General features: G+C 42.6%; 1 protein-coding gene across 1 annotated transcript in view; it reads left to right on the top strand.

Moving 5' to 3' along the window:
• The first annotated feature begins 4,392 nt into the window (after positions 1-4,392).
• The window catches only part of LOC124594064 (Down syndrome cell adhesion molecule-like protein 1 homolog), a 137,643-nt gene continuing 115,921 nt past the window's right edge, over positions 4,393-26,114 (top strand). Inside the window, exons 1-4 of the mRNA XM_047132414.1 lie at positions 4,393-4,520; positions 8,329-8,450; positions 12,607-12,842; positions 18,065-18,302. Coding sequence (XP_046988370.1) covers positions 4,393-4,520; positions 8,329-8,450; positions 12,607-12,842; positions 18,065-18,302 — 724 coding nt within the window. The remainder of the gene's footprint in view (positions 4,521-8,328; positions 8,451-12,606; positions 12,843-18,064; positions 18,303-26,114) is intronic.

Below are 26,114 nucleotides of genomic sequence, written 5' to 3'. Positions count from 1 at the left end.
GTTCTAGATACTTTAGGATCTGAATTGGAGTGATCAGGTGCGGCTCCAGAATACCTTTCTGAGCATTGACAATCGCTGATATTAACGCACCGTATTCCCGTTCTAGTTCATTGAAAATACCCGTCAATAGTATCAGCTGTTCGTTAACGGTGATCAGAATTACAGCTCGCTGTAACCGTTTGTCAGTGTTGATCTCAAATTCTACTAGATGCCGGCTTAGTTGCTTCATTCCATACGTGATAATTTCTTCATTTTTCGTCTAGGGTTCTGAACAGAATCTTACTGACCTTTCCCACGAAGTTTAAGATTCCTCATTTCTTTATGCGGGATTTATGCCATACAAATTACCCGATCAGACCCAGTTTCTTTTCTGTTTTTCGTATGTGCCATTTTAACGCCAAGTTCTACACTGTTACACTGTGTTGCACTGGTATTCAATAACGCCAATCCGTCTTTACAATATCCGATTGCTCGCCACACAAGAACCTCAGTGCACACAAATCTCTCTCTCAGTTCCATTAAATTAAAATAACTCACAATTTCCACGTTACACTAAATTTTTACTCGACCCATACTGTCATACTACTCTTCAGGTGAAGACTGGAACTTCGCCACGTGCGTGTACGGTTCTTGTCTGGTGTGCTCATCCCGAATGAGCAGCAGGAGAACACCGACAAAGCAGTATGACGTCGACATCTGGAATTAGAGAAATTCCTTCTGTCTGTTTGCATGAACCGTGAGACATTTACTTCGTTTCAGACAGATGACAACAGGTCCCTTGGTTCGTACCTACGTGTACGGACCTCGCCACTGTGTATCTAACTTACGTAATCTGCCTCGTCGTACGCTCTCATCAAACAACGTAACCTTATCCCCATAACGGAATTCCTTTGGATTATGAGTCCTTTCATAATATTCCTTATTTTTTATCCAACATTGCACACTCTGTGTTCTTGCACATTGGCGTATTTCTTCCATGCGCTCTTTTAGCTCTGCCGCACAATCATCAGAACTATACTCCACATTATACCTCACTCCAGCAGGATCTTTCTGTAGTGTTCTTCGAATACTACATGTTCTTCCAAAGAACAATTCATGTGGCGTATAACCTGTCACACTATGCGGTGTTTTATTATACACAAAAACCGCGAATGGAACCCAGCTGTCCCAATTTGTCTGTGCTCTATTTACATAGTGTCGTAACATCACCGTTAATGTTCGATGCGACCTCTCTAACGCCTCATTTGTTTGAGGGTGATAACTTGTTGTCTGTATCTCCTCGATACGCAGTAATTTACATACTCTTTTCATAGTCTCACTCATAAAATTACTTCCCATATCACTTAACAATACTGACGGTATTCTATACCTCAGTATAATGTTCTCATCTAGCATCCTCACTACCGTGTCGGCATCTTGCCTTTCAGGGGTTCAGTCTGGAACCGCAAGACCGCTACGGTCGCAGGTTCGAATCCTGCCTCGGGCATGGATGTTTGTGATGTCCTTAGGTTAATTAGGTTTAACTAGTTCTAAGTTCTAGGGGACTAATGACCTCAGCAGTTGAGTCCCATAGTGCTCAGAGCCATTTTTCAGTGGTTCAGCTACCATAAACTTCACCAGCGCATCCTGAAATGTAAGGATATAATTACTCTGTCTGTCTGTCTGGTTTAATGGGCCTACTGCGTCAATGTCACACCTTTCGAAAACGTGCTCAGGCGTCTTCGCGATCTTTAGAGGCATCTTTATGTGTTTCCTAGTGATCTTACTCTGTTGCCAACTTTCAGGTTACTGAATATATTTTTCTATATCTTTCTTTATACCGGTTCATACTCAGTACTTCCTTATTCGCTTATAGTTTCTTGCTATGCCCTGGTGTCCTCGAGTGGGAGAAGTCGTGAAACTGTTTTAATGCTGTGGCTTTTTCAGTCGCACTTATTCCTTCCGTCTTTCCCGACTTAGCTGTCTCTTATTTTCGGACATACTTTTCCATATCCTTGATGCAGTTTCCGCATTCCTGAATAATATTTTTCACTGTTGACAGATCACCTGTTTTGTGTCCTGTTTCCTTGTCGGCCATGCCTGCCACCTTCTCGCGTGCGCCAACAGCCCTGCTGTCGTCACCTGACGATTTGTCCTTAAACCGGGCCATGCTTTCCGTTTCTGCCGTGACTTGACCGAGGCTACTGTCACCTTTCGGTCGTGCGCCAGCTTCCCTAACCTCCCTCAATCGCGAGAGTGCGTCGACGACTTGATTTCGTTTACCACTCTTGTATAGGATCTATAAGTCATATTCCTCCAGCTTTAACCTAAATTTTACCAATCTGGATGACAGATCTGATATACTACCTACCCTTGTTAGGTGTTTATGGTCAGTACATACCAGGAACTTTCTTCCAAATACATACGATCTGAGATATTTCACTACCCTACAAATGGTCAACATCTCCCTCTTAATTGTACTGTACCGTCTTTCTGCCTTGTCCAAGTACTCGAGGTGTATGTGAAAGGTAAGTCACCTCCAATTTTTCCCTGACTAAAGCCGCTCCAATATGACTAGATAGCGTCTGTCGTAATTATGAAGTCCTTTTCAAAGTCCAGATACTGTAGTATAGATGGACTGATCAGCTTCTTTTTTAAATTCTGAAAAGCGTGTTTACTTATTCGTCACCCCAGATGTAAGGCACTTCTTTCTTTAATAATTCATGCAGTGGCTTCGCGATTGTGCTGAAGTTGTTTATAAAACGCCGGTAGTATCCCACGAGGTCTAAATTGCTTCATTGTTTCGAGCTGTGGATAATCCTTCATCAGCTTGACCCCCTGTGGATCTGGCCTCTAGCCCCGGGCCGATACAATATGACTCAAATGGCATACTTCCTTTTGCAAAAACTTGCACTTGTCCACTTGTAGTTTTAAATTGTGGAGTCTAAGACTTTGTAATACCTCTGTCAGCTACACATTATGTTCCTCTAAGGAGGAGCCAAATATTACCAAGTCATCCAAATAGGTGAACAATTTGTCACCTTGTAGCCCTGTCAAAACGTACTGCAATGTAGTAGGAGCTGTATTAAGACCTGTGAGCATTCGTTTGCACTCGTAATGCCCATAAGGCGTACTGAAAGGCGTCTTTTCTCGATCCTGTTCGTCGAATAAGACTGGACAAAAGCCCTTCGCTAAGTCGAGGGTTGACACGTACTTTGCGTTTCCTAAACTGTCAAGGATTTCGTCTGTTCTAGGCAGTGGGTTCACTGACTTTGGGGATCTCTCATTAAGTCACCTATAGTCCGTTACTATTCTTCACTATTTCTTTCCATTGGTCTCAATCTTTTTCAGGATTAAAATCAAGGAAAAATTCCAATCACTTTTCCTCAGTGCTATAATGTCATCCTCTAACATCTTTCAAATTTGCTGCCAGAGGTTCTCCTTTAGTGCTTCCAGTATTCTGTAGTGTCGCAAACATATCACCCTACCTTCTGCTTCCAGTAGCAGTATAATTTAGAGCCTAATACTATCCGCGTAAAGTAATACATCTCCCGGCAAATGGAAAACTTCTCTGTACAAGGTGCATAACTCCATGATTGCTACCTTCTCTTCCGCATTCATATAACTAGTGCGGATGTTCTCCTTTAGCGCACTTATTCTTGATTTCAGCTGTGGCTGGGTTTTACTGACTCGATTCACACTGAACGTCCGCTCCGGAACTGCTTCTGTTACCACCCATGGGCATAGTACTGACACACTCGCATCTTTAGTGTTCAGCACACTCGTTAGGAATTCTCCTGCTCCTATTTTTAATGACGCCTCAAGTAAATACACACTCTAGGTGATTTCCTGTTTCGGGGTGATAGCCTCTCTCATTCTATTCGCCTCTGTTTTAATTAGACACACCCGTTCCTCCGCCGGCCGCAGTGGCCGAGCGGATCTAGGTACTTCAGTTCGGAACCGCGTGATTGCTACGGTCGCAGGTTCGAATCCTGCCTCGGGCATGGATGTGTGTGATGTTCTTAGGTTAGTTAGGTTTAAGTAGTTCTAAGTTGTAGGGGACTGATGGCCTCAGATGTTGAGTCCCATCGTGCTCAGAGCCATTTGAAGCATGGGGGATTCTATTATTAACACTGAAACAATTTGTTTGCGCTCTTTTTGCTTCTCTCCGGCATTACCTGTTGCCTGCCTCAGCTGCGTTCCGACAGTTAATGAGTTTCTGTCACTATTCGCACTCGCCTTTCCCAGTGTTTCCCGCTTTGCGCCAAAGTGTCTCTCACCCTGTGACTCCGTCTTCCTTTCCATACACGCTTTTCGCTCCACGTCAGAGGTTTCTCTGAAAAAGCCTTCCATTTCTAGTACCTGCACAAGCGTATTAGCAAGTTTCCGACTCCTAATACCAATCTGCACCGGATGGCGCTCACACTCTTGCTCCGTCTTCATTCTGATTCATTCCCAGCGGATCCACAGGCTTCCAGTGACATAACTGATTACGACTCCATGTTCTCTGGAAAAGTCTCGGCCCAACAGCCCATCATATGGTAGGTCCACATCTTTTCCAATTACTTGGAAATGATGCCTCACTTGCATTTCGTTTCACAGTCGCTCCTTGCAACCATAATAGCGATTCCCCAAATCGTAAAAAGTTCGGCTGGATTATACTCTCCACCGTTTCTCAAACTACTTCTCCTAACTAGGCTTATCTGCTCATCTCTGTCTATGAGAAATCTCAGTCAGTTAGTAATACCGTCCTGACACTCCAGTTGTATAAATTCATTTTTACTTTCGCAGGCGACTGTTAATAACTTACCAGGTAAGGCGTAAGGCGACTGCTTTCTTACGCTTTTACTTAGTTTCCCTTGCTTTTACTTTTGCTATGTGTATTCTGTGCATGGCAAACGCTTTCTGCACAGTCTCTCGCAAAATGACCGTTTCGTTAGAATATGAAACACGTTAAAAACCTTAGATGCACACATGGACTTGGCAAATTACATTGTGAGCACCTCACTACTAGTGACTGGACCGTTTCCTTGCCTTTTCTTGCTACAACCAGCCCCACCTTTCTTACTGTTTTATCTCCACGACACTCTACATTTACATCTACATTTACATACATATTCCGCAATCCACCATACGGTGAGTGGCGGTGGGTACCTCGTACCACAACTAGCATCTTCTCTCCCTGTTCCACTCCCAGACAGAACGAGGGAAAAATGGCTGCCTATATACCTCTGAACGAGCCCTAATCTCTCTTATCTTATATTTGTGGTCTTTCCGCGAAATGATAGTTGGCGGCAGTAAAATTGTACTGCAGTCAGCCTCAAATGCTGGTTCTCTAAATTTCCTCAGTAGCGATTCACGAAAAGAACTCTCGCGTCTTATGGCCTAGTCTCCCATACGTGAAACACTTTGTGGTTTTCTTCTCGGTCCGTGGCACCGCACCGCCACCTCGGGAAATCATCTTTTCTCGGGCTCAGGCTACCACGCTCTCCTCTGTCAAAGCTATCTCTACTGTCTCTTCTAAGGTTAGCTGCTCACCTCACACACACACACTGTTGTCTTTATCCTGTCATCGTGAATTCCTTGGATAAACACTGCTCCGCTTAATTTCCAAATGAGAGCAAGGCCGCCTTCTGGCTACGATTCTCGCATGGTATCTCCGACTGCTTCCTCGAAATGGTGCTGCATGGTACCCCACTTCGGGTCCCTTTGAGCTATACGTTCCCCGTGTTCTTGCCGACTTGCAGACATCTGGCATGCAAAGAAGTCGTGTGTCCTTTTACTACCATAATTTTCTACTAATGTGGCAATGCACATCTCACCAAGTGGCGCTTAATCTCTGACTAATAGCATGCTATGTGCTGAGCCCGCCATTTTAGTTTTAACAAATTTCGAAAGTGTATCACGCTACTCTGTGCCTATAAGTTTAGACGCAAGATCACAATTAGAGTGGCCTTAGCGCCGTCAAACGATTGTGGTATTAATTTTTGCATAGCTGAAAAACTAACAAATTGTCTATTTTGGGACTGAGGTACATCAGAGCCTGCGCCAGAAACATTATCTCCGTCTCGTGACATGGCTGCTAGTCTAAAAGACTGGAATTACTTCTGGAATTACTGCTGCCGTTGCTTTTGTGTGCCGTCTGCTGCGAAGCGTTGCCCTTGCGCCACTATCCGCCGTCGCCGCCGCTGCTGCTACTGTCTGCCTTCCGCTGTCTCACGCCGCCATCTGCAGGGTCGGGCGTCTGTCTGCGCTGCGGCCGCTGTTTGTCGTCGCCGATATTGAGGTACCGCCTCTCGTCGTCTGCAACCGCGTGCTGCCCGCAGAGACTGCCGCTACTGCTGGCTGCCTCTCGCCCCGTGGTCTGGAACCTCGCGCTGGTGTCCTCTACACCTGTGCCGATGCACCGCCTCTGCGCACCCTCTGCGACCCCACTCTGGCTACCGTGGCCGCAGGCTCCTAGCGCCGTCGACGCCCGTCGACGCTTACCGAGATGTCCTCCTCGACTTCAGGCGCCGTGTGACTGCTGCTACCGAGGCTGCATCGTCCCTGGCCGCCTTCCGGGATGTCTTCCTTGTCCCCAGGCGCCGTCTCTTGCTGGGCTAGTCCCGTCCTCTTCTTCTTTCTTAGGGCGTGTTCTGCTTCTCAAGAGCTCTTTCACTCTCCTAGCTCCTGGCTCTGCCGCTGGCCTGCATACGGTTATTCAAGTAATGCAAAAGGGGTTCTCTAAGCCGTTCCGTCGTTTTCCTTGACGTCACGCTGAACAGGTTCGATATTCCAAACAGAAGTGACCTATTCCTATAACTCGTGGCATGAAAACTGCTCGCTAATCCACTACCAACACCACATATCTGACACCAGAAAATCGAGTCCCTACGTCGCTTCCAGCAAGCAGTCCAGACAGTCAGTGACACTGGAGACTGGAGAAGATCCGTCCAGTCAGCTAACATGGAGATGGCTAACTGGAAGTTTGAAATAATTATGGAGCTCGATCGGGAAATAATCGAACAAAGGCAAGGCTTGAATAACTACAACCTTTAACTGGTCGTACGAGCAAAAATTGGATAATGGCTTGAATGAAAGCATACTACTCGTGATTGCAAAATCACTTGGAGGGAGATATGTCGATAAGTAAGGGCGCGAGCAGAGCCAGAGCGAATCCTACACGTTCAGGCCCTGGACCTGAACTGTACCGACGTCCCCACTCGACAGGTGTCTGTTCCGAAGTGTCTCACAGGCTACACCGCCCCTGCCTCTAACTTGCGCGGCAGGCCATGCCGTCCCTTCCACGTTGACGCTTCCGGACACCGCCCTGTGAGGCCTCGAGTACGGCCACTTATGATCACCGCCAACGCACTGTCGCACCTTGCGGCTCGACACGTGAGCGCACGTGATTCCTCGCGAGTCTACGGAACATTTCCAGCCAATGCCCAAAGCAAAGCTCTTCCTGTGGCGTCTCCTTTGTACTCCAAGTACTTTCTACAAAATTTATTCGTTCTGGCTGCTGTTTTGTTGCCTTTCATAGGTTGCGTTTTCTTTAATATCTGAGGCAACATACCGGATAGTGAGATTTTTCCACGTAGTCTTCCAGCGCACATGCAGTATTTTAAATTGAGTGAGAGCAGTCACTCATTTATCTGATGATAAAATTCCTGTAGTAATCGTTGTGCTGTGATTGATTTCTGTTTCTATTTTCTCTACAACCTGCTGAACGTGCGTAATAGAGGTCGATTTTTTTATTTTTTTATTAATTTTTTTTTTATTTTTTATTCCTTTTGTCTATGTGGTTCAGTTTTTCCATGGATGTCGCATGCTTCCTTGAAGAGTTTTTGTCTATTCAGAGTAAGTGCATGAAGTACAGTTTTTCACAGGGAGTAGTACCCCTTTCCCCTTTCTTCGTTTGGAGCGTTAACTGTTCTCCGGCCCGGCGGAACAGCATCCCTCTGTTTAGGAACCAACCTATCCATGTTTATATAACGACAATAATTTGATTTTTCAGGGAAGTATCTGTGACATGTGCCTTGCCTTGGACAATGCGCAGGTGTTATCGCATTCGACACATAAGCGTATCATATCTGCTATCTTCTGCACAACTTTCTTGCGTTCTTGTTCAAGAACTTATTGATTCATTTCGAAGTAGAATGCCTTGTACTTTTATTTTGTCACATTCGTCGAAGGGATGAGTGGCTGGGAAAGTATTATTGCCAGTATTAATAGATGTTCTTCATTCCAACCACTAAGTTTCCAAAATTTGGTTCGTTTGTATCAGTACAGCGTTATTTTTCACTGTTATGGTTAAGACATCTGCGTATTCGTTGACTTTAAAGTTGATGTTCGTAATCTTTTTAGCTTCATTATGGCCATGCAGTGTATTATTAATGGCTTTAAGGATATTACAAATAAAACTATAGAAAATGGACAGCCTTGTCTAACACATCACACATCACTCACACTGGAGTTCCTTCTGTTAGGTAATCGACACTTGGATTATTTCTCCATTTACCTGTTAGTTTGCTTGTGTTATTGATCCCGAGAAACTGAAGTAATAAATCCCTTCTCTCAATAATTCGTGACCCACTGTCAAACGCACTGTCCTTTAAAACATTTCTGAAGAGACCAAAGCCTTATTGTTGATTTCCGTTGGCGATTGCACCGAAATCTCGAAGTATCCCTAATCCATTTAAGATTTATTTGCCTGCAACGCAACAGTACCTTTCTGGTCTCTTACGGTAATTTCATGCAGTACTCTATGTATTCTCACAGCGACAATTTTTTCTGTTATTATTATTATTTCTGTTTTATTATTCTCTTGTAATCTGTGCAAAGTAGCATGATTGGACAATAATCCTATATTGTGCTCGCTGATGGATGTTTCGGCAAAAGTACTATTAATCCTGGTCTGTAGCCGTGTATAGCTTCCTGTTTACGATCTTACGTTTCGTGGTTTCGGAAAACTCATCACCTTTATGCTAAGATTCGTGGGTGACCCGGTCAATGCCTGAACTTCCATTCCTTGGCAAGTTTTGACTATGGATTCCAGTGAATCTTCTGTCACAGATTCTGTGAACGAATTTCTGATTTCGTTCATTAATTTCTGTTTACAACTGTTTAAGAATGCATTTATCTTCGTATCTTATACTTGGCAGTGACTGCAGAGCGCCTTGTAATAGATTATTAACGGGAAGTCTGGCGTGTTGCCTGTCGTTGCATGGTTGCTGATTGTTATGTTCCGACAATTACTCTCTTCATTATTTTTTATTCTCTCTCTAAATTGTAGAGACGTCACTTTTTGAAAATCTTACAATACGTAGTTTGTCTACCTTCTTCCCCCATTAACTGAGATTTATATAAAATCGTTTCTTTCTTTTGTAGTTCAAGAATCCAGTTCTAAAGTTCTCTTCAACACGTTCGTCCTCGAGGACGGTAGTATTTACTTTCCAGTAGCTCTTACCGTACGGGATTTGTCTTCAGAATCCTTCGACTACAATTATAGCTACGTTGTGATCCGTTACACCGCGCAGTGTTATTTCATAGTCGTCTACGTCCATATTTTTTTAAACATAAATCTGTCCAATCGGGATGCTGATGTAGGCGTTATGATTCATCAGCATGTTAAGCTGTTGGACTACGTCTTGCCGGCCGCGGTGGCCGAGCGTTTCTAGGCGCTTCAGTCCGGAACCACGCGGCTGCTACGGTCGCAGGTTCGAATCCTGCCTCGGGCATGGGTGTGTGTGATGTCCTTAAGTTAGTTAGGTTTAAGTAGTTCTAAGTTCTAGGGGACTCACGACCTCAGATGTTAAGTCCCATAGTGCTCAGAACCATTTGAACCACTTTTGAACACATTTAAAGCCACACCCAAGTAACAGTCCATTGTGGTAGTTCCTCAAACAATGGGCGAGATTTTTCTGAAAGGAATTTTATCTAGTCCTTTTCTTGTTCAATCCGGCTGCGGCATACACGTTTACGAGAGTGACTTCATTTATCACTCCTTTCGTCACGTGGACGCCTAGTTCAAATACAAGTTGACTTATTTCCAGACCTCTCTTTGTTAGGATTACACAACCGCGTCCGTTTTCTCCTGCATTCTAAGGGAAATGTCTTGACCTACTACTTCCAGCAGCAACGCTACGTGGACATAATTAGTTTTTAATACTGTATCTAAAACCTCCAATTTAGACGATGTGATAACACCCGGGATACTGAGTGTTAGTATCATGGAAACTCTTATCGACGTTCGTATAAGAAGTGGGTTAGGGTCTAAATTTCCAGTTCCACTGGTAGTTTGTATCAAGAACACTCTAGGGCTTCTTTCTGTTAGTTATTTTCCTACGTCGTTTGCATTATTCTGTGTCAGACCATTATTAATTAAACATTCGGTGCGGCCGATGAATCATCCGCCCAGGATACAATGTTTAGATTCCCAGCTGGTTTTTGCAGATCTCCACTTCTCGAGTGGAACTTCGAACGGTAAATTAAACTTTAAAAGATCGCAGTCCAAGACTGTGCTGACAGATCAATCATTGTGTTCGAATTTTATGGTACCGAGACAGGAACTGAGGTTCGCTGTTGATGTTTCGTTTCTCAGCTTCTTCGCTGTTTGCCTTGCCTGTTTCCAACAAGGTACTCTTGTTGTCCTGTGCTTGCACAACTAAGATTTTGAAGACTGTAGCTTGGTAGAAGAGGTTTTGCTACTGTGCAAGTTTTCCTCTGGTTTTCCCAGCATGGTGCCTTCGTCAATTCGAAATCTGTCATCGCATTTGTTTGCTACATTTTTGGAATAGTTATTTTCATCGCTTCGCATCTGTTTTTTGCCATCACAAACGCTGGCTTCCATCTCTACATCCTCTTCTACTTCTATAGGAGCATTCTGATGTTTCTCAACCTGTGTGTTACTAGCCACGCTGATAACATCCTCATCGATTGATTTACTTTTATTGACTATTTTATCGCTCAGCATTCCGTTCCCCTGCTCTTCGGTAATAGTGCCACTAACGCTAACTGCAATCTCCACGTGATCTTCCACTTCCATGGCGCATTACGATGTTCCCCGTCATGTGTGTTATTAGAGACGCTGACTGCATGCTCGTCGATTGATATACGTTAATTATCAGCTTTCCCACTCGCCATGCCACTCCCTTTCTCTTCGGTGATAGTTAGCAGAACAGTTGCATATGTCATTATCCCTGTCTGAATTTTTTTCAATAGGCAGTTGTACGGGATGTCTAAGGACAATTTTCTCTCAAGCGTTCAGCTGAATTGGGGCTTCGTTTTCACACACAACATACGTACTATGACCGCACATAGGCACTTAAGATGGTATGTGCTCCTGTAATTCTACTTCAGCTATATGACTACCACTGAACTCGCCACGCCAAAAGTTTTCAGACCACACTTCTTTTCTGATAACGTAAACTATCCCATACAGACTAAAAAATCCGTGCTCTTTTCGAGTGGAACTTCGAACGGTAAATCAGACTCTAAAAGATCGCAATCCAAGACTGTGCTGATAGATCAATCATTGTGTTTGAATTTTATGATACCGTCAGTGTTCTTGAGCATTTTTCACAAACGTCGTTATCTATACTTTTAGTGTACACACAGTTTACAGCGCTCTTAATCTGAATGCGTATCATTCCCTCGTCAATCATCTTCAAATCGTTAATCAGCCATTTCGGAACAGCGGGAGCGTTGTCTTTTCGATATTCCTTTCAGAACTAAGCTTCAAGTATAGGTATGAATATTAAAGCTCACAACAGTGTGATAATGAATACGGCAAATGTCTGAGAATTACCGTGTACTAAAGATATCAATATTGTTGTGACAGACCTCAAGCATTCGGAACAAAACGCTGCAGAATTCTGTAGGAAACGAGAAATATATGCCATCCAAGCTTATTAGTAATAGTATAATCATTTTTACTCAAACAAAGCCATAACTACACACATCACTGCCACTAACACCATTCGAAATAAAATTTATAGTATGCTGGCCTTGTGCTATGAGCAAAGACAAAAGTCATACTGCAAGTATCGATTGTCTAGCTACCGAAAAGTGATTTCTCTTAAAGGTAGTTTCCACACTTATTATTCGTGCAATAGAACTTAAGTAACAAGAATGTGGGCTGTGCTGTATATCCCTTCACTTAAGATGATATCTGCATAACAGATTACTGTAACATTGAGTTACTACTGATCTCTCTGATAGGCTACAAGTCAGTTAACATTTGCTTTGGACCTCATAATCAGTGGAAGAATGGCTGACATGTCAGATAGCCATGTGTGGTTGAGAACCGTAAAAAACATTTGCTTCGGTTTAAATGCTGAGGGATGATAAGATTTTGAAGTAAAAGAGGTGTTATTTCACTGAATCAACCATGACAACAGCTTAAACCTTAAAATGCAGTGACGTTATTAGTCTCTATCAGCAAATAATTTTGATACAACGCATGTTGCATATCGATCAATGTTAGCCTTTAACAGCGCGGTGCTCGTTTGTGATGCACCAAAAAGTTATTTATATTCGGTGTCGCCTATTAGCAGCCGGTACTGATTTCCGCCGCCTCCGGCCTTGAAAATACTGTCTTCAGCAGTGTGTATCTTCATTCTTCAGATCTCTGTCTCTCGTCAGGTTCCTGGGACAATAGTCGACGTGCTGCAGTGAGCGGCACTCAGAAGAAAGCTTCCGTCATTGGGCTTCATCCTGCTCACAGCTACCAGCTGCGGGTACTTGCAGAAAATTCTGTTGGTATGTCTAACGCAAGTGACGTCGTGTCTGTTACGACAACAGAAGAAGTACCCGGTGGGCCACCTCGTGATATACAAATCAAAGTGAGAAATTCGGAGGCCCTGCTTATCACTTGGAAGGTATGCTCATATTTTCACACAGAAATTCTGTAGCTGTAAACTTTGTCATAAAAATCATGAGGTTGACTTTGGCTGAGCCATCCACATTAGATAGCATTTCACGATCAGCGTAAACCAAAAAGAAAAATAACAAAACTTTTACTCACATCGTCGCTATTTGCCTCACCAACGCAATGAAAGCGCAGTTCGTCACTATTTGTTCTGTCATCACTATTAACTTGTTTACCTACTCTAGAACAATTAAGGTGCTAATACAAATACTACACATATTCTCGTTTCTGCGACTGAACAATCGTGTTCATTAGGATGGTTTATTTACGATCGTATAAAAAAACAAAAATAACCACATGGACATGATATTTTTCGTATCAGAAATCTCTGTTAACAAACTCAAAGTACTATGTGCATAAATTTTCATGCCTGTGAACACAAAATTACTGAGAAAGAAGGAATCGTTCTTTTACTATTATTATTATTATTACAAGCAACTACAAAAGACCCGGCACGCATTGCTGGGCTGAGATAGGTACAATGTTCTTTTAGTGAAGCGGCGACGCAACAGGTGGAATCATTTAGTGCTCTGTTGTGAAACCATCAAACTACAAGACATGTCTGAAAAGCCTTTAAATTGCTACACGTACTTACAAACACTAATACAAGCTACAGGTCTTCATATTTCTATATGGAACAGCGCCATGATGGGCTGAGTGACGAGGTGCTGAAAATATTGGATATTGCTTATTGGTTTCCTGTGTACAGTGAGACCTAATATGTCATCTTTCTTCCTGAATACTCAGTTGTAGAGGAATGGGAATCTCCTGTCGTTCTACATCTATATTTCCATGCTCCGCAAGTCACCGTACTGCACATAGTGGAAAGTACCTTGTTCCGCTATTAGTCATTCCTTTTCCTGTTCCACTCACAAATGTCTGCATACAAGCCCAAATTGTCTTGCCTTTGCGGTCCTCTAGTGAGATATACGTTGTAGCAGTAAAATCGTTCTGCAGACAGGTGCAGATGCCAGCTCCATAAACTTCCTCAACAACATTTTGCGAAAACAACATCATCTTTCCTACATGCATTCCCGTTTGAATTCACGGATCATTTCCTAGTGCTCGTAAATTGATCGCACCTGCCGGTAACAAATCTAGAAGCATGGCTCTGAACTGCTGCGAAGTCTTCTTTTAATCTTACCCGATGGGGATCCCAAACACTCGACAAGTACTCAAGAATGGATAGCACACGTGTTCTATATGCAGTCTCCTTTACAGATGAGTTACACGATCCTAGATGTCGCTCTGTTGTAAGTGATCGCGAGGGAAAAAATGCTGTTCAAGTATCGTTAACATGACGGAAAGTGAAGTCGACGAAATTTTGGGAAATTTAAAATTTGTGGACGTCTCTGGGACACATCGTGCGAGGATTATAGTAATAGAGATACTGCACAAGAAATGAGGCACGTACTTCGTAGCAGGAAGAGTTGAAAACAATCCAGCCAAACGTCATACCGTCTACTACGAGCTGACAAATGGTGCCCAAGTGAAGGACTGAAACTTTTTTTGTTCTTCCAACCTTTGGTGAATGTATTTCTTGTTCTTGTATATCTGTAGCTGCATTTATCAAATAATATGTGCCATAAACAACTGATATCTTTTTATTGCTAACTTGGATGGTTCCTAAACTTATAGGGGAGATATTTTGTTCTACCTACATAAATAAATCAAGCTTACATAAAAATAATGCCTTTTACTTGTATTGTATTTCCTCAGGCTCCTGTAAATAACGTTGTAAGTCCCATGAATCATTTTAAATAGTAACTGTAGAAATACACGTGTACTGAACTAGGGACCCTCAAAAGTTCTGCCAGTAGTCAGAAACCTTAGCATACCTGACAACCTCTTCTCATTGCTTACAACGTCCTTCACCATAGTATTCCTTTTGGTCGAACGTGAACTGACGAGGTTCAGCAGCTCAGAAAAACATTTCTCGTTCCGTTTTAAATAATTAGTGAAATCGCTGGATACTAGCTCCTTTAATAATAAAGTGTGGATGAATTTCTTCATTTGAACAACCTGCTTCTCTACCCATAGCTTTCTCCCATCTTTTCTTAGCCTCCTCACTTCTGAAACAGCCAAGCCAAATCCTAGTTTTCGCATCTTTCTTATAACACACGTCATCTCGACGAATACAAAATCAAAGAACGCAACATAAATAACACGCAGCCAAAGACAGGAACAGAGATGCGCTGTGACAGGTGGGAGCTTCGACGGGCACTGTGCAAGCTGCCACCAAGTTGGTCGATTGCTCGGTCGACCGATAAATCGGTGCGTTTGTACTTTTATTTTTAGACTGCGCGCAATTTTGGTACTGCGTTGTCAGAAAGACAGAAAGACTAAGATTCGGCTTAAAACAAGTGTGTGAGAGAGGTAATTGTATCAATGTGTTAAAAAGTTTCCAATCAACAGACAACTCTATTGCATAACTCATTCTGAAGTTCTCATTTTTCTACCCCTTTGAACATAAATTACTCCTAAGATAGATAATGAACGCTTCAAAATGATAGATCATTACGGAGATTCAGGAATTAATAAATAATTACGATTAGTTTGAGATCGTGACGGGCTCCCGCATCGTGAATCCGGACACGCAACAGACTAAAATGCCACCCCAATATGTCAATCTAGCGCCTGATTGCAAACCACCGATACGGAAAGAGAGCTGGCAAAGGCAGTTCTGTCGACTGGCGTACAAAATATCATGATGTATTGGACACTGCAAAGAATTTTTTTGGGATTCCGAAGAAACCGACACATATAATGATACTGTTTTACGCTTTTTCAAAAGATGTCTGAAACTCTTCCCTAAGTGTTGAATCTGGCTGCTGTGAACATGGAGAGGTGCTAACGTGCTTCAGAATAATTGCTTCAATTTGCTATCACTAACCTGTTTAAGATAGCTACGCCCAATGCTTCTGGATTAAAACTTATACTCAATTACAATTATTGTGTTTTAACTTTTACTCATTTCTAGGAGCATTTGGTTTTGATTCATGAAAATGTAACTGGATATGATAACACAAAAATGAAAGACATTTGGACGCCTGTTTTTAAGGTACACTGCGTAACAGAATTAAAGGATCACTTTTTCGAAACCCTGTAACCACCTCCATTGCGACGCAGAATTTTGAAATTTTGCTCAAAGGTGCCTTCAACTTTCTTCTGTAGTGGTGCAAATGCGTGGAGCTCTGCGACGTCACCCTCGAGCACGACGACGCTTCAGGCAGCTGTGTGTCGACACATGCGAAAAAAAGGCCACAGGTGAGAAGCTCATGTGAGGTGTAAGTTTGGTTAATGATATCACGTTGGCACCATATTTCACCACAATTCTATCCAACTCCACCGTCGACATGTCATTCGATGATAAGGTCGTCACAAACCCTCTTAACCACATTTGACGCATGTTTTTTGACTTCTGTATGCTGGAGCTCAGAACTGCACACCCAGCGTTGAAATCATGCAGCTGTCTTACAGGTGGCCAATGAAACCATTTCACAAGCTCCACCCTTCAGAATCGACACGAAAGGGCCTCAAGAGGTAACATAAATAGCGTCAATGAAGTCACTCCTGTCCTTGGGGGTGTAGATTCTCTCACATTTCGCTATTGAAAGCGATAGTTTCGCAATGCGATGAGCAACAGGACGACGTTGCTGAAAACCTTTGACTCTGTTGACCCCCTCCCCTTGGACGTTTCAACCTTTCTGCTACGACACTGTGGATTTGCGTCCTCATTAAGCGTAATCGCACACCTTGGGACGCAGCGCGACTGCAACTTTTGTCCTCGTGTACAGGATGATACTCTTAGGGGCCGTTAAAAGCCATTTGAGGCAATTTCAACGCGATTGAAAGCAGCAAAGGGTGTTTATGCTTTTCGGCCCTCCTATTTCGTGTCCTCCAGTAGCGTGATCACGGGGGAGGGACCGTGGCGGGGGGGGCATTGACACATGCGCTGTAAGACACCCGCTCGCCCCCCCCCCCCCCCCACGCCCCCTTTGTTCGGCGAAACCATATGTGGCACCCACCCAACTGCACTGAGGATGTTAAAAATGAACCTGTACAGAGAGAACCGGTGAACTTGTCCTAGGCGCCTACAGGTAGGCAACTGGAATCATAGGCATGTCAAGGGGTTGCGTATCTGCTGCAGGCACGTAGGTTGTCTCCGTATAAGTTCATTTTTAAAATTTTCAATAATGGTGGAGGTTCTGCCGAAAAAGGGCGTTTTAGAAGGTCTCTTTTTCCTGTTTCATTCGCGCTTGTGTCAACATGCCACAGGAGGACGCGAAACAGGAGAGCCGTAAAAATATAAACACCTTCTACTGCTTCCGATCAGGTTCAGCTTTCCTCAAATGGTTTTTAACGGTCCCTAGTGTTTCTATACTATTCACGACAGCAAAATTTCTGTCGCGCTCCACTCCAAAAGCGAACGATTACGTGCAGTGGGTACGCAGCAGCACAATGTCGTTACAGAATGGTTGAAACGTCCGGGGTCAAAGGTTTTCATGAACATCAACGTATTTCCCATCGTACTACGAACTGCCGTTTTCGATCGCGAGATGTGAAGGAATTAATGCCCCAAGGAAAGTGGTAGTGTGACTCCCTTTATAGCACCTCGCGAGGCCTTTCCGTGTCGATTCTGAGCAGCGGTGTACCTAAAATGTTTTCCTCGGCCAGTCGTAATAAAACAGTTTGATTTCAATTCTGGGCGTCGCAGTTCTGACCTCCATAACAGAGCCATCAAAAGAAACAGTGAAATCTGGGTAAGACGGTTTGTGGCGATCTTCCCACTGTGTGAAAGGTCCACGGTGCGTTGGGTAGCACAGTGGTGAAATTTGGAGACAACGTGGCATTATTAACCCACCTTTCACATCACATCATTGTAGGAGCTCTCGCCTTTTTATCACAAGTGTCTACATGTTCTGCCTGAAGCGCAGAGCTCCAGGCCTTTGTATCATTACAGAGGAAAGTTGCAGACACCTTTGAGCAAAATTTCAAACTTAAGAGTCGCAACGGGAGACGATTACGGGTTTTCGACAAAGTGAGCCTTCAATTCCGTTGCGCAGTGTACATGTTCTGTTAAACGTACATAATAACTATGGTCTAAATTAAATGTACAGAAAATGTTGCAAAATTAAGTGTCTTCACGTGAATTCAAACTTATTATTTCAGCCGCCAGAAATTCATCTACAACATGGTGAAATCACGGGGTACCATGTCGGTTATCGAGTGAGAAATTCAACAGATCCTTTCCATTTTAAGACCTACGAAGTAATTCCAGGTACAGATCTGCAAATAACCTTGTCAAATTTGCGCAAGTTCACCGAATACAATATCGTCGTGCAAGCTTATAACAGGGCTGGTGCAGGACCTCGGAGTGAGGAATACATTGCTTCAACTGACGAGGACGGTAAGTAGACAAAAGTATTTGTTAATTTAATGATAAGTTTTATTACTATCTGTAATTGTAATTAATGACACCTACGCAGTTGTTTTAATAGTATCGTACATTGTGTGGCTACAAGTAGTGGTTGTAACAAATCTCTAACCACAAAATCAAAAAGTTATTATTAAATCTTGCGTGAGAGCAACTGTTCGTAAGTCCTTAGGACATCTAAATAGTGGAGCGACATCACTAAAAATTTTTTCTTATTTGATTCCCATCTCGAGAGCGCAAGTCGTGCTGCTGTAGAAGTTATTTCTTTTCAGATAAATGTCTCAGCAGGCTGGGAGTGCCGCTCAGAGAATCCCAATTGGAAATTTTTGGGAGCAGACTGTCATTTCCGGCATTCACCTAGTGACCGACGGAAACTGCCCGAAAAACTTTGTCGGACTGGGGAATTGGAAATGCTCTAATTTATTTCAGAGACAATGTTATCCATTATCCTGGAAAAAAATTAAAATTTTGTGTATATGCATGCGTATGTGGTTGGTTGTGTGTGCGTGTGTTGTGTGTGTGTGTGTGTGTGTGTGTGTGTGTGTGGTGAATGTTGCGTTTGTGTGAATATCTGATGACTCTCCTACTGATGTCTCGATTGACAGATTACTGAAACACGCCAGCGAGTTCTCGTCTGAAAATAATACCATCGGCTTTTGTTAAAGGGACTACTGAAACTTGACCTGCCACTTCCCACCTTTGCAAAGCCGTTAGGCACATTGACTGCTCCTTACAACGTGGATATTCAAACAAACGCCTGTTATTCTCCCACAGCTCCTAAAGAAAAACATTTTTGTTAAAACCACGCTCACTTTCGAAACGTCTTTTCAGAAGATCCGCTTGCACAGGATAATGAACTACACTTACTTTAATATTGCTAAGGAAAGAGCATAGTAACACAGCTATTAGTTTAATGAATTTTGTTGTGTGATGGGTTTGTCAAGCTGTAAACTACAGTGGGGAACAACTATTCACTGTTCACGTTTTCTTCAATCGCTTGATAACTAATGTAGAACAACAGGTACAGGTCATTTACTTTTTTAAAATATTTTCATTCCCTTCGTCTAAAGATAGAACGTGCTGTTCGAGTAATGACGTATTAAAGAGTCGAGGGCCTTTCCGCCTAATACTAAGTGAAATGGTAGTGGGATAGAGGGACTCAAAATCGGCAACATTTTGCAGGGGAATTCCAGTTCCAGCATTCACCTTACATCCGAGGGCTACCTCCCGAAATCCTTGGTCAGAACCATGAAGATGGTAATTATTTCTAATTTGATTCTGGAAAGATATGTCACAGAAAAAATGTTGGTGCTTGTCAATTCGTTTATGTGTAGGCTTGTCAGATGCCCTAATTTTTACGATCGCGTGCAGCCTACATGCAAGCCCCCTTCGTCCCGCTTTTATCAGACTTTATAGTGATTGAGTAGAGAACGCATAACTAAGGCGCGTTCCAAGCTAATGACGAATGCGCGAGACATTAGTGTAAGAAGGAATAAGGAGATCTACTGTGGGTATAAAGGTATACCACCCAATGCTGTTTCTTACATCTGTGGCCGAACGAGCCTAACGCATAATGCCACAGCAACGCTACGCGCAGAGCGAGCAAGGCAAGGTAGAATGTGCCCATTAGCAATTGCCAACCCGTTCCCGTCCCAACACGCTCGCGCATGGCTTCCAACAATGTTGAGACATGCGCTACTGATACCCTTATTAGTTCAGGCATGTTGAAGATTGATCAAGCAAAAAACTAACTGTAATTAATTATTAATAAACGATTTGCAACACCCAACTGATTCTGTTTATATGTAAAATAGGTAGTCCAGCTTTTAGGGCAAAAATTCCAGCTAAACACACATAACGCGGAGTCCATTTTGCTATATTTCAACACTGCTACGCTATCGATGTGTATACTACTTATGAAAAGAACGAATGCAGGTTTCCTCTATGAAGGTCTGGAGGATTTGGATTTTGCAGACGATATAGTTTTATTAGCTCTAAGGCTGACTGATATGGAAGCTAAATTAAACTTACTGAAAGAAGAAGCAGAGAGTGCTGACCTCAAGACAAATACAGGCAAAACAAAGGAAATGAGAGTAAATTCAGGGAACATGAAGGTGCCACTGTTCACAGGGAGCAGCGGGTGGAGACTGTCAACTCATTCCTGTATCCGGCTAGTATAGTGACGGAAGGTGGTGGAACTGGAAATGAGCTGAAAAACAGTCTTAAAAAGGCAATTCTACCTTCATAAAATTGTATCCAATATGGAAAAAATAGAAATATCAGGTACAAAACAAAATTCCGTATTTTTAATACAAATGTGAAGGCTGTCCTTCTGTACGCCAGAGAAAGCTGGAAAATGGATAAAAAGATAACACCCCAGTTACAAAGCTTCATAAATAGGTCTCCGACGCATCATGAACATCTGGTGGCCAGAAATAATATGTATTGAAGAGTTCTGGCGAGTAACAAACCAGATACCTATAGATGACCAGATACGAGAGAGAAAGTGGAGGTGGTTGGGGGCACACATTGAGAAAATTAGATGGAGCCATTGAGAAAAAAGCATTGGAATGGAATCCTCAGGGAACAAGGAAAAGAGGAAGACCTAGGGGCGCATGGAAGAGGACAGTGGAAGGGGAAGCAAAAAGAGTTGGCAAGACATGGGCAGAACTGATGCAAATGGCCAAAGGCAGAGACAGATGGCGAGTTCTCCTGGATGCCCCATGCCTCCATAGGGACCAAAGGAATTGAGTCAAGTAAGTCATTTTGAACGTTTCGAGTAGTGGAAGTTGTTCGATCAAAAATGCCAGTTTGCATTGTTTATGGGTGTGCTAATCGTTCTGGTCGTAATCTAATTATAAATGCACGTGTAAAATATAGATTTTGTAGGAGAAAGCGTATGTATATTGAACAAATAAAATGATACCTGCCTTCCGTAATATGTGTCATTGGTTGAAATATCAGAAAGCGGAAGATTCTTCTGGTAACCCACATAAATTGCGTTCTTAATTACAGATTTTCCGGACTTCAAGCGTTCGGAACGTTTAATCTCGTATAAATTGTCTGGTTTCCTCTCATGTAGTTCATTTTGAGTCGTTAGATGTTGTTTCTGCTTATTCAGAATTATTATCTGAGTTGCATCTTTCTCGTTGTTTACCAAGATTAGAATAGTCGGCTCTAAATTTCACACTGAACATGTGTTCGTTCTGGGGCATGTAACACCTCCGTTTATTTATCCCGACCTGATCTGATCGAATAGCAGCCCAATATTTATTATAAATATGACCGTGTACCTAATGGGGCTGGTAATCGGGATTGACTGCTACGGAAGTTGTTACTTTCCAGTTCGTCCTGTTCAATACTGCGATAATGAAATGTCTGGTAACAAGAAAAACACCAACACAGTTTCACTAATTACGAACCTATATTCGTCTCAAAAACACAAAAAAAGAAGACAGCCACTGCCTTCGTCATACATATCTAATTACGGCTAATCTCAGCACAGGCTTCTTCATTTTCCATTATCGTCACACGCTAATCCATCACGGTATCCAACACTGCAATCCAACACTGCAATCCAAGGAGATGCCGGCGCGGTAGACGCGAAACCAAATATCGGCCCTAGAAATGTCATTGATCACTTTCGTAATAATACTTCTTCACCTTCCCGGTATTTTTCTAGTACAAAGGGGTCTAACCACGGCGATGGCGACTCCCTTCTCCGTTAAAAGCCTTGTATTTCAACAAAAACCTCCACACACCTCTACCCGCAACATGGCACTGGCTCAACTCCACACTCGCTCTCGCAACACGACACAATCGATTGTTCGCCCTATCGAACTATGCCGAGTGCAAATTTATAGTAAGGGCCTACGGACCCCTTACATCCCCGCTCTCGAAAACTTCTTTGGAGCCTCTGGCGTAAGAGAATCGGCAAGGAAATTAGATATCATTACATCTGAACAAAACACATAGTGTAAATAATTAATGAAATTACAATTCACCAAATAATCCCTCGACTCCGGTAGTGGGCTGCCTCCACAATAATATTCTACAAAAGGTTATTACATCTCACAAACATGGCATTGTCCAAATCACAATTTTTTATCAAGCAGCAATAATCCTCTATAGTCCATATTGAATGTAACACACAGCATACAATCAAAAATTATTACGTGAACACATGACATATGAGTTATTATATTACAAATTAGTTGTTACAGGTTTTACACCCATTCTCAGGTAACCGTCGATATGAAATATGAAGTTCTAGTTATAATACATCAGAAAATACAATGCAAATAAACATTCCCCTTTTTCAAATGTCCGTTTAACAACTAAATGTTCTGAACATGTCTTACCCAACTACATGAAGGAGCTTGAACACCCCCTAGTTCAGACATTCGCCCTAATCGAATTCCACTTCCTCATCTGGGTTATCCCTGTTCTCGTGTGAGTAGTACCTTTTCATGTTTTCCACATGTTCCTTACCATGCACTCTCTTTGTCCGTGCATATTCCAACTCCACCGTGTTAGGATGACCAATTTTTATAATCCTGTATGGCCCCTTATAAACGTGGTTGAATTTTTGTATTTCAGAGTTTATTTTCCTTGATTTTGCATGAACATTTACTAGTACCAAGTCTCCCACTCGGTAAGTTATCGGTTTCACTAGCTTGTCGTGTCTTTCCTGTCTTTTCCTAGCCTTCTCCTTCATACTTAATTCCACTAGCTCCAATTTCCTTTCCCAGGTCAATGAACTTCCTGGTGGGTAGACTAGCAACTCGTGAAAAATACTGTCGGGTTCTTGATTGAGCAATACTTCACATGGTGCAAACCCTGTATAATCATGCGGGAGGTGATTCCTGACCCGCTCAAATTCTTCCAGGTATTCTTTCCATGAACCATGCTTCCTATGACAGTATGTTCGGCATAAACGGTTCAATTCCTTCACTGTTCGTTCTGCAGGGTTAGAAGCTGGCCTATATCTAGAAATGGCAGTTTGCTCTATTTTGTGTTCATTTAGCATCTCTGTCCACTCTTTGACCTAAATTGTGACCCATTATCACTCAAAATTCGCTTACGAATACACACCTTTTGAAAATAGTCTTTCTTAAACTGGTTAATGATGGCTCTACTAGTGGCTTTCTTTAACGGGTAAAATTTTATGTACTTGGAAACCAGTTCTTCCACTACTAAGATTTGTGTGTAATTCCCTCGTGATGCAGGAAGTGGCCCAAAGAGATCCACTGCAACTATGTCCTTAATTGCTGTTGGTACAGTTGGATGCTTATATCCTTTGTGCTGTACTGTAGTCGTTTTAGATTTTTGACAAGTGTCACATGTACTCACTATCTTACGTATATGCCTTCCCATGCTGTTGAATGCACAATCTAACTTCAACTTTTCCAGACACTTCTTCGGTCCATAATGCACATTACTATAGTGCGTATACCAAATTAATTTCTCTACCACATGCTCAGGCACACAGAGTTTCCATTTCTCCTCACTCTCCTTGTTTCTTTTATAAAGTATCCCATTATGAATATAATAAAATGTGCAAATTCTTTCCTCTCCTGCACACCTGTATTTGTTTTTAACTGTCTTTAATTTCTCGTCCTCGTTCTGTTCCCTGTGCACATTCTTTAGGAACTTCCTTATGAATTCTTTATAGTGTACTCCTTTCATCAGGTTAATTCTAACTCCTTCTCCTTCTGGCCTGTCCACCAACATTCCTCTCGAGTCACCTGGTAATCTTGACAAGGCATCAGGTATTCTATGGGTTGCTCCTGGCTCATAAATTATCTCGAAGTCATAGTTCTGTAATGCCAGGGCCCATCGCATTAGTCTGCTATGCCTCAACTTGCTTGTGGTCAGAAATGTAAGGGCCTTATGGTCAGTCACTACTTTCACATGCCTCCCCGCCAAATAATAACGGAACCACTTAAACCCCCATACAATTGCCAATGCCTCCCTTTCAGTAATCGAATATTTCCTCTCCCAAGCATTTAAACTCCTGCTACCGAACGCTATTGTTCTTACACTCTCACCATTTCCGCTCCTCTCCATTTGGTACAAATGTATCCCCAGTCTATAGTCAGAGCTGTCTGCTCCCAAATAAAAATCCTTGGAAAAATCTGGGTGGTACAATATGTCTGCACTATATAGTGCTTCCTTGATATACTCAAACTCGGTTTGGCACTCTGCACTCCAATGCCACGTCATCCTCGCCTTGGTCAATTCCCTCATACTTGGGGCATTAAGTACGGATCCTTTGACAAATTTTCTATAAAACTCACAAACCCCAAAGAATGCTCGCAACTGCTTCTTACTATGGTGGGTCAGAAAATTTTTAATAGCCTCCATTTTACTAGGATCAGGATAGATACTATCCTCTGATATTATATGGCCCAGGAATTTTATCTTTGATTTGCCAAATTCCGACTTGTCCAGGTTTACAGTTAACCCTGCGGTTTCAAAAGCTTCCAAGACTGCATCCAATCTCTTCAAATGTTCTTCCCATGATTCACTTGCTATCAAGAGGTCATCCACATAGACGGTGACCTTTTTAAGTAACTCCTCGCCCAGTATCTTATCCATTGTTCTTATGAACTCAGACACTGACACATTAAGCCCAAACGGCAACACTCTAAATTGATAGCACCTCCCTCCATAAGTAAATGCTGTATACTGGCGGGACTCTGTGGCCAATGGTATTTGCCAGTAACCAGCAGTTAAGTCGATACTACTAAGTACCTTTGCTCCTCGGAATTTTTGAATCAGTTCTTCTATAGTCTCAGGCTTGTCCCGCTCCAAGTCAATGATCTTGTTCACTGTTTGTGCATCCAAAGCTATCCTCACCTTTTCATCCTTCTTATCAACAACAAATAGGGGGTTGTTATATTGACTGTTGGCCCTTTCTATAACACCAAGGTCCATCATCCTCTGTATCTCTTCATCTACTGCTCTTCTTTTCGCCTGGGCAATGGAATACTGTTTTATATTGAACGGTTTATGGTTCTTTATCTTTAGCTTACACTCCACCTCTTTCATGATACCTGGCCGTTCAGAAAATACCTTATGACGCCTATATAACACTGTGGCTCATTTCCTCTTAATCTCCCCATCTAGGTGTGTCATTTCCTCCAACTTTTTACTGATCTTATCCTCTTTACGTCGATCCTCTCGTGCTGCACACTGATGACTTTTGGACCAGTATTTCTTCAAGAATTCCCCTTCAAACTGATCATAACTAGTAGTCCCTTCCTTCTTCCTGACTCCCCAAGTGAAGGCCTCACCTTCCATCCTATCAATCGCAAATTGAATCTTGTCTGCGTCTTTGAAATGTGCTGGGAAAACTCCTTTTAATCGTTTCATAAATATCATTGGGTGCAACCCTCCTTTTGGTTTAAACTTCTGCCCTGTATTATTTTGGACGTACCGATTATCACCGCTCATCAAGGTAATGACTCTACCTTCCCCAACGGTTAAAGTGGCATTGCTAATTCGTTTATCAATTTCTTCTGTCTTGCTCTCCAAATGTTGCACTCCCTGTTGTAATTGCCTGACCTCCATTGCAACCCTCTTGTTATCCTCTTCTTGTTGCACGGCTATAGCATTTCTCAGATTGACAGCCAGTTGGTTTTGCCTATCTCCTATCCCCTTAACCGCATCATTGCATTGTTTCTGCATCTGCGTCACCTCAGCGATTCGATGATTGCAATTTGTTTCCAGTTTGGTGATCCTTTCTCCCAATTCGGCATTAGTTTCTTCAATATCGTCTTC

The sequence above is a fragment of the Schistocerca americana genome, chromosome 2, assembly GCF_021461395.2.
Source record: "Schistocerca americana isolate TAMUIC-IGC-003095 chromosome 2, iqSchAmer2.1, whole genome shotgun sequence".
In the NCBI taxonomy this organism is placed as follows: domain Eukaryota; kingdom Metazoa; phylum Arthropoda; class Insecta; order Orthoptera; family Acrididae; genus Schistocerca; species Schistocerca americana.
Note: the sequence above shows the minus strand (reverse complement) of the source record. Positions and strands in the feature narration are given on the sequence as shown.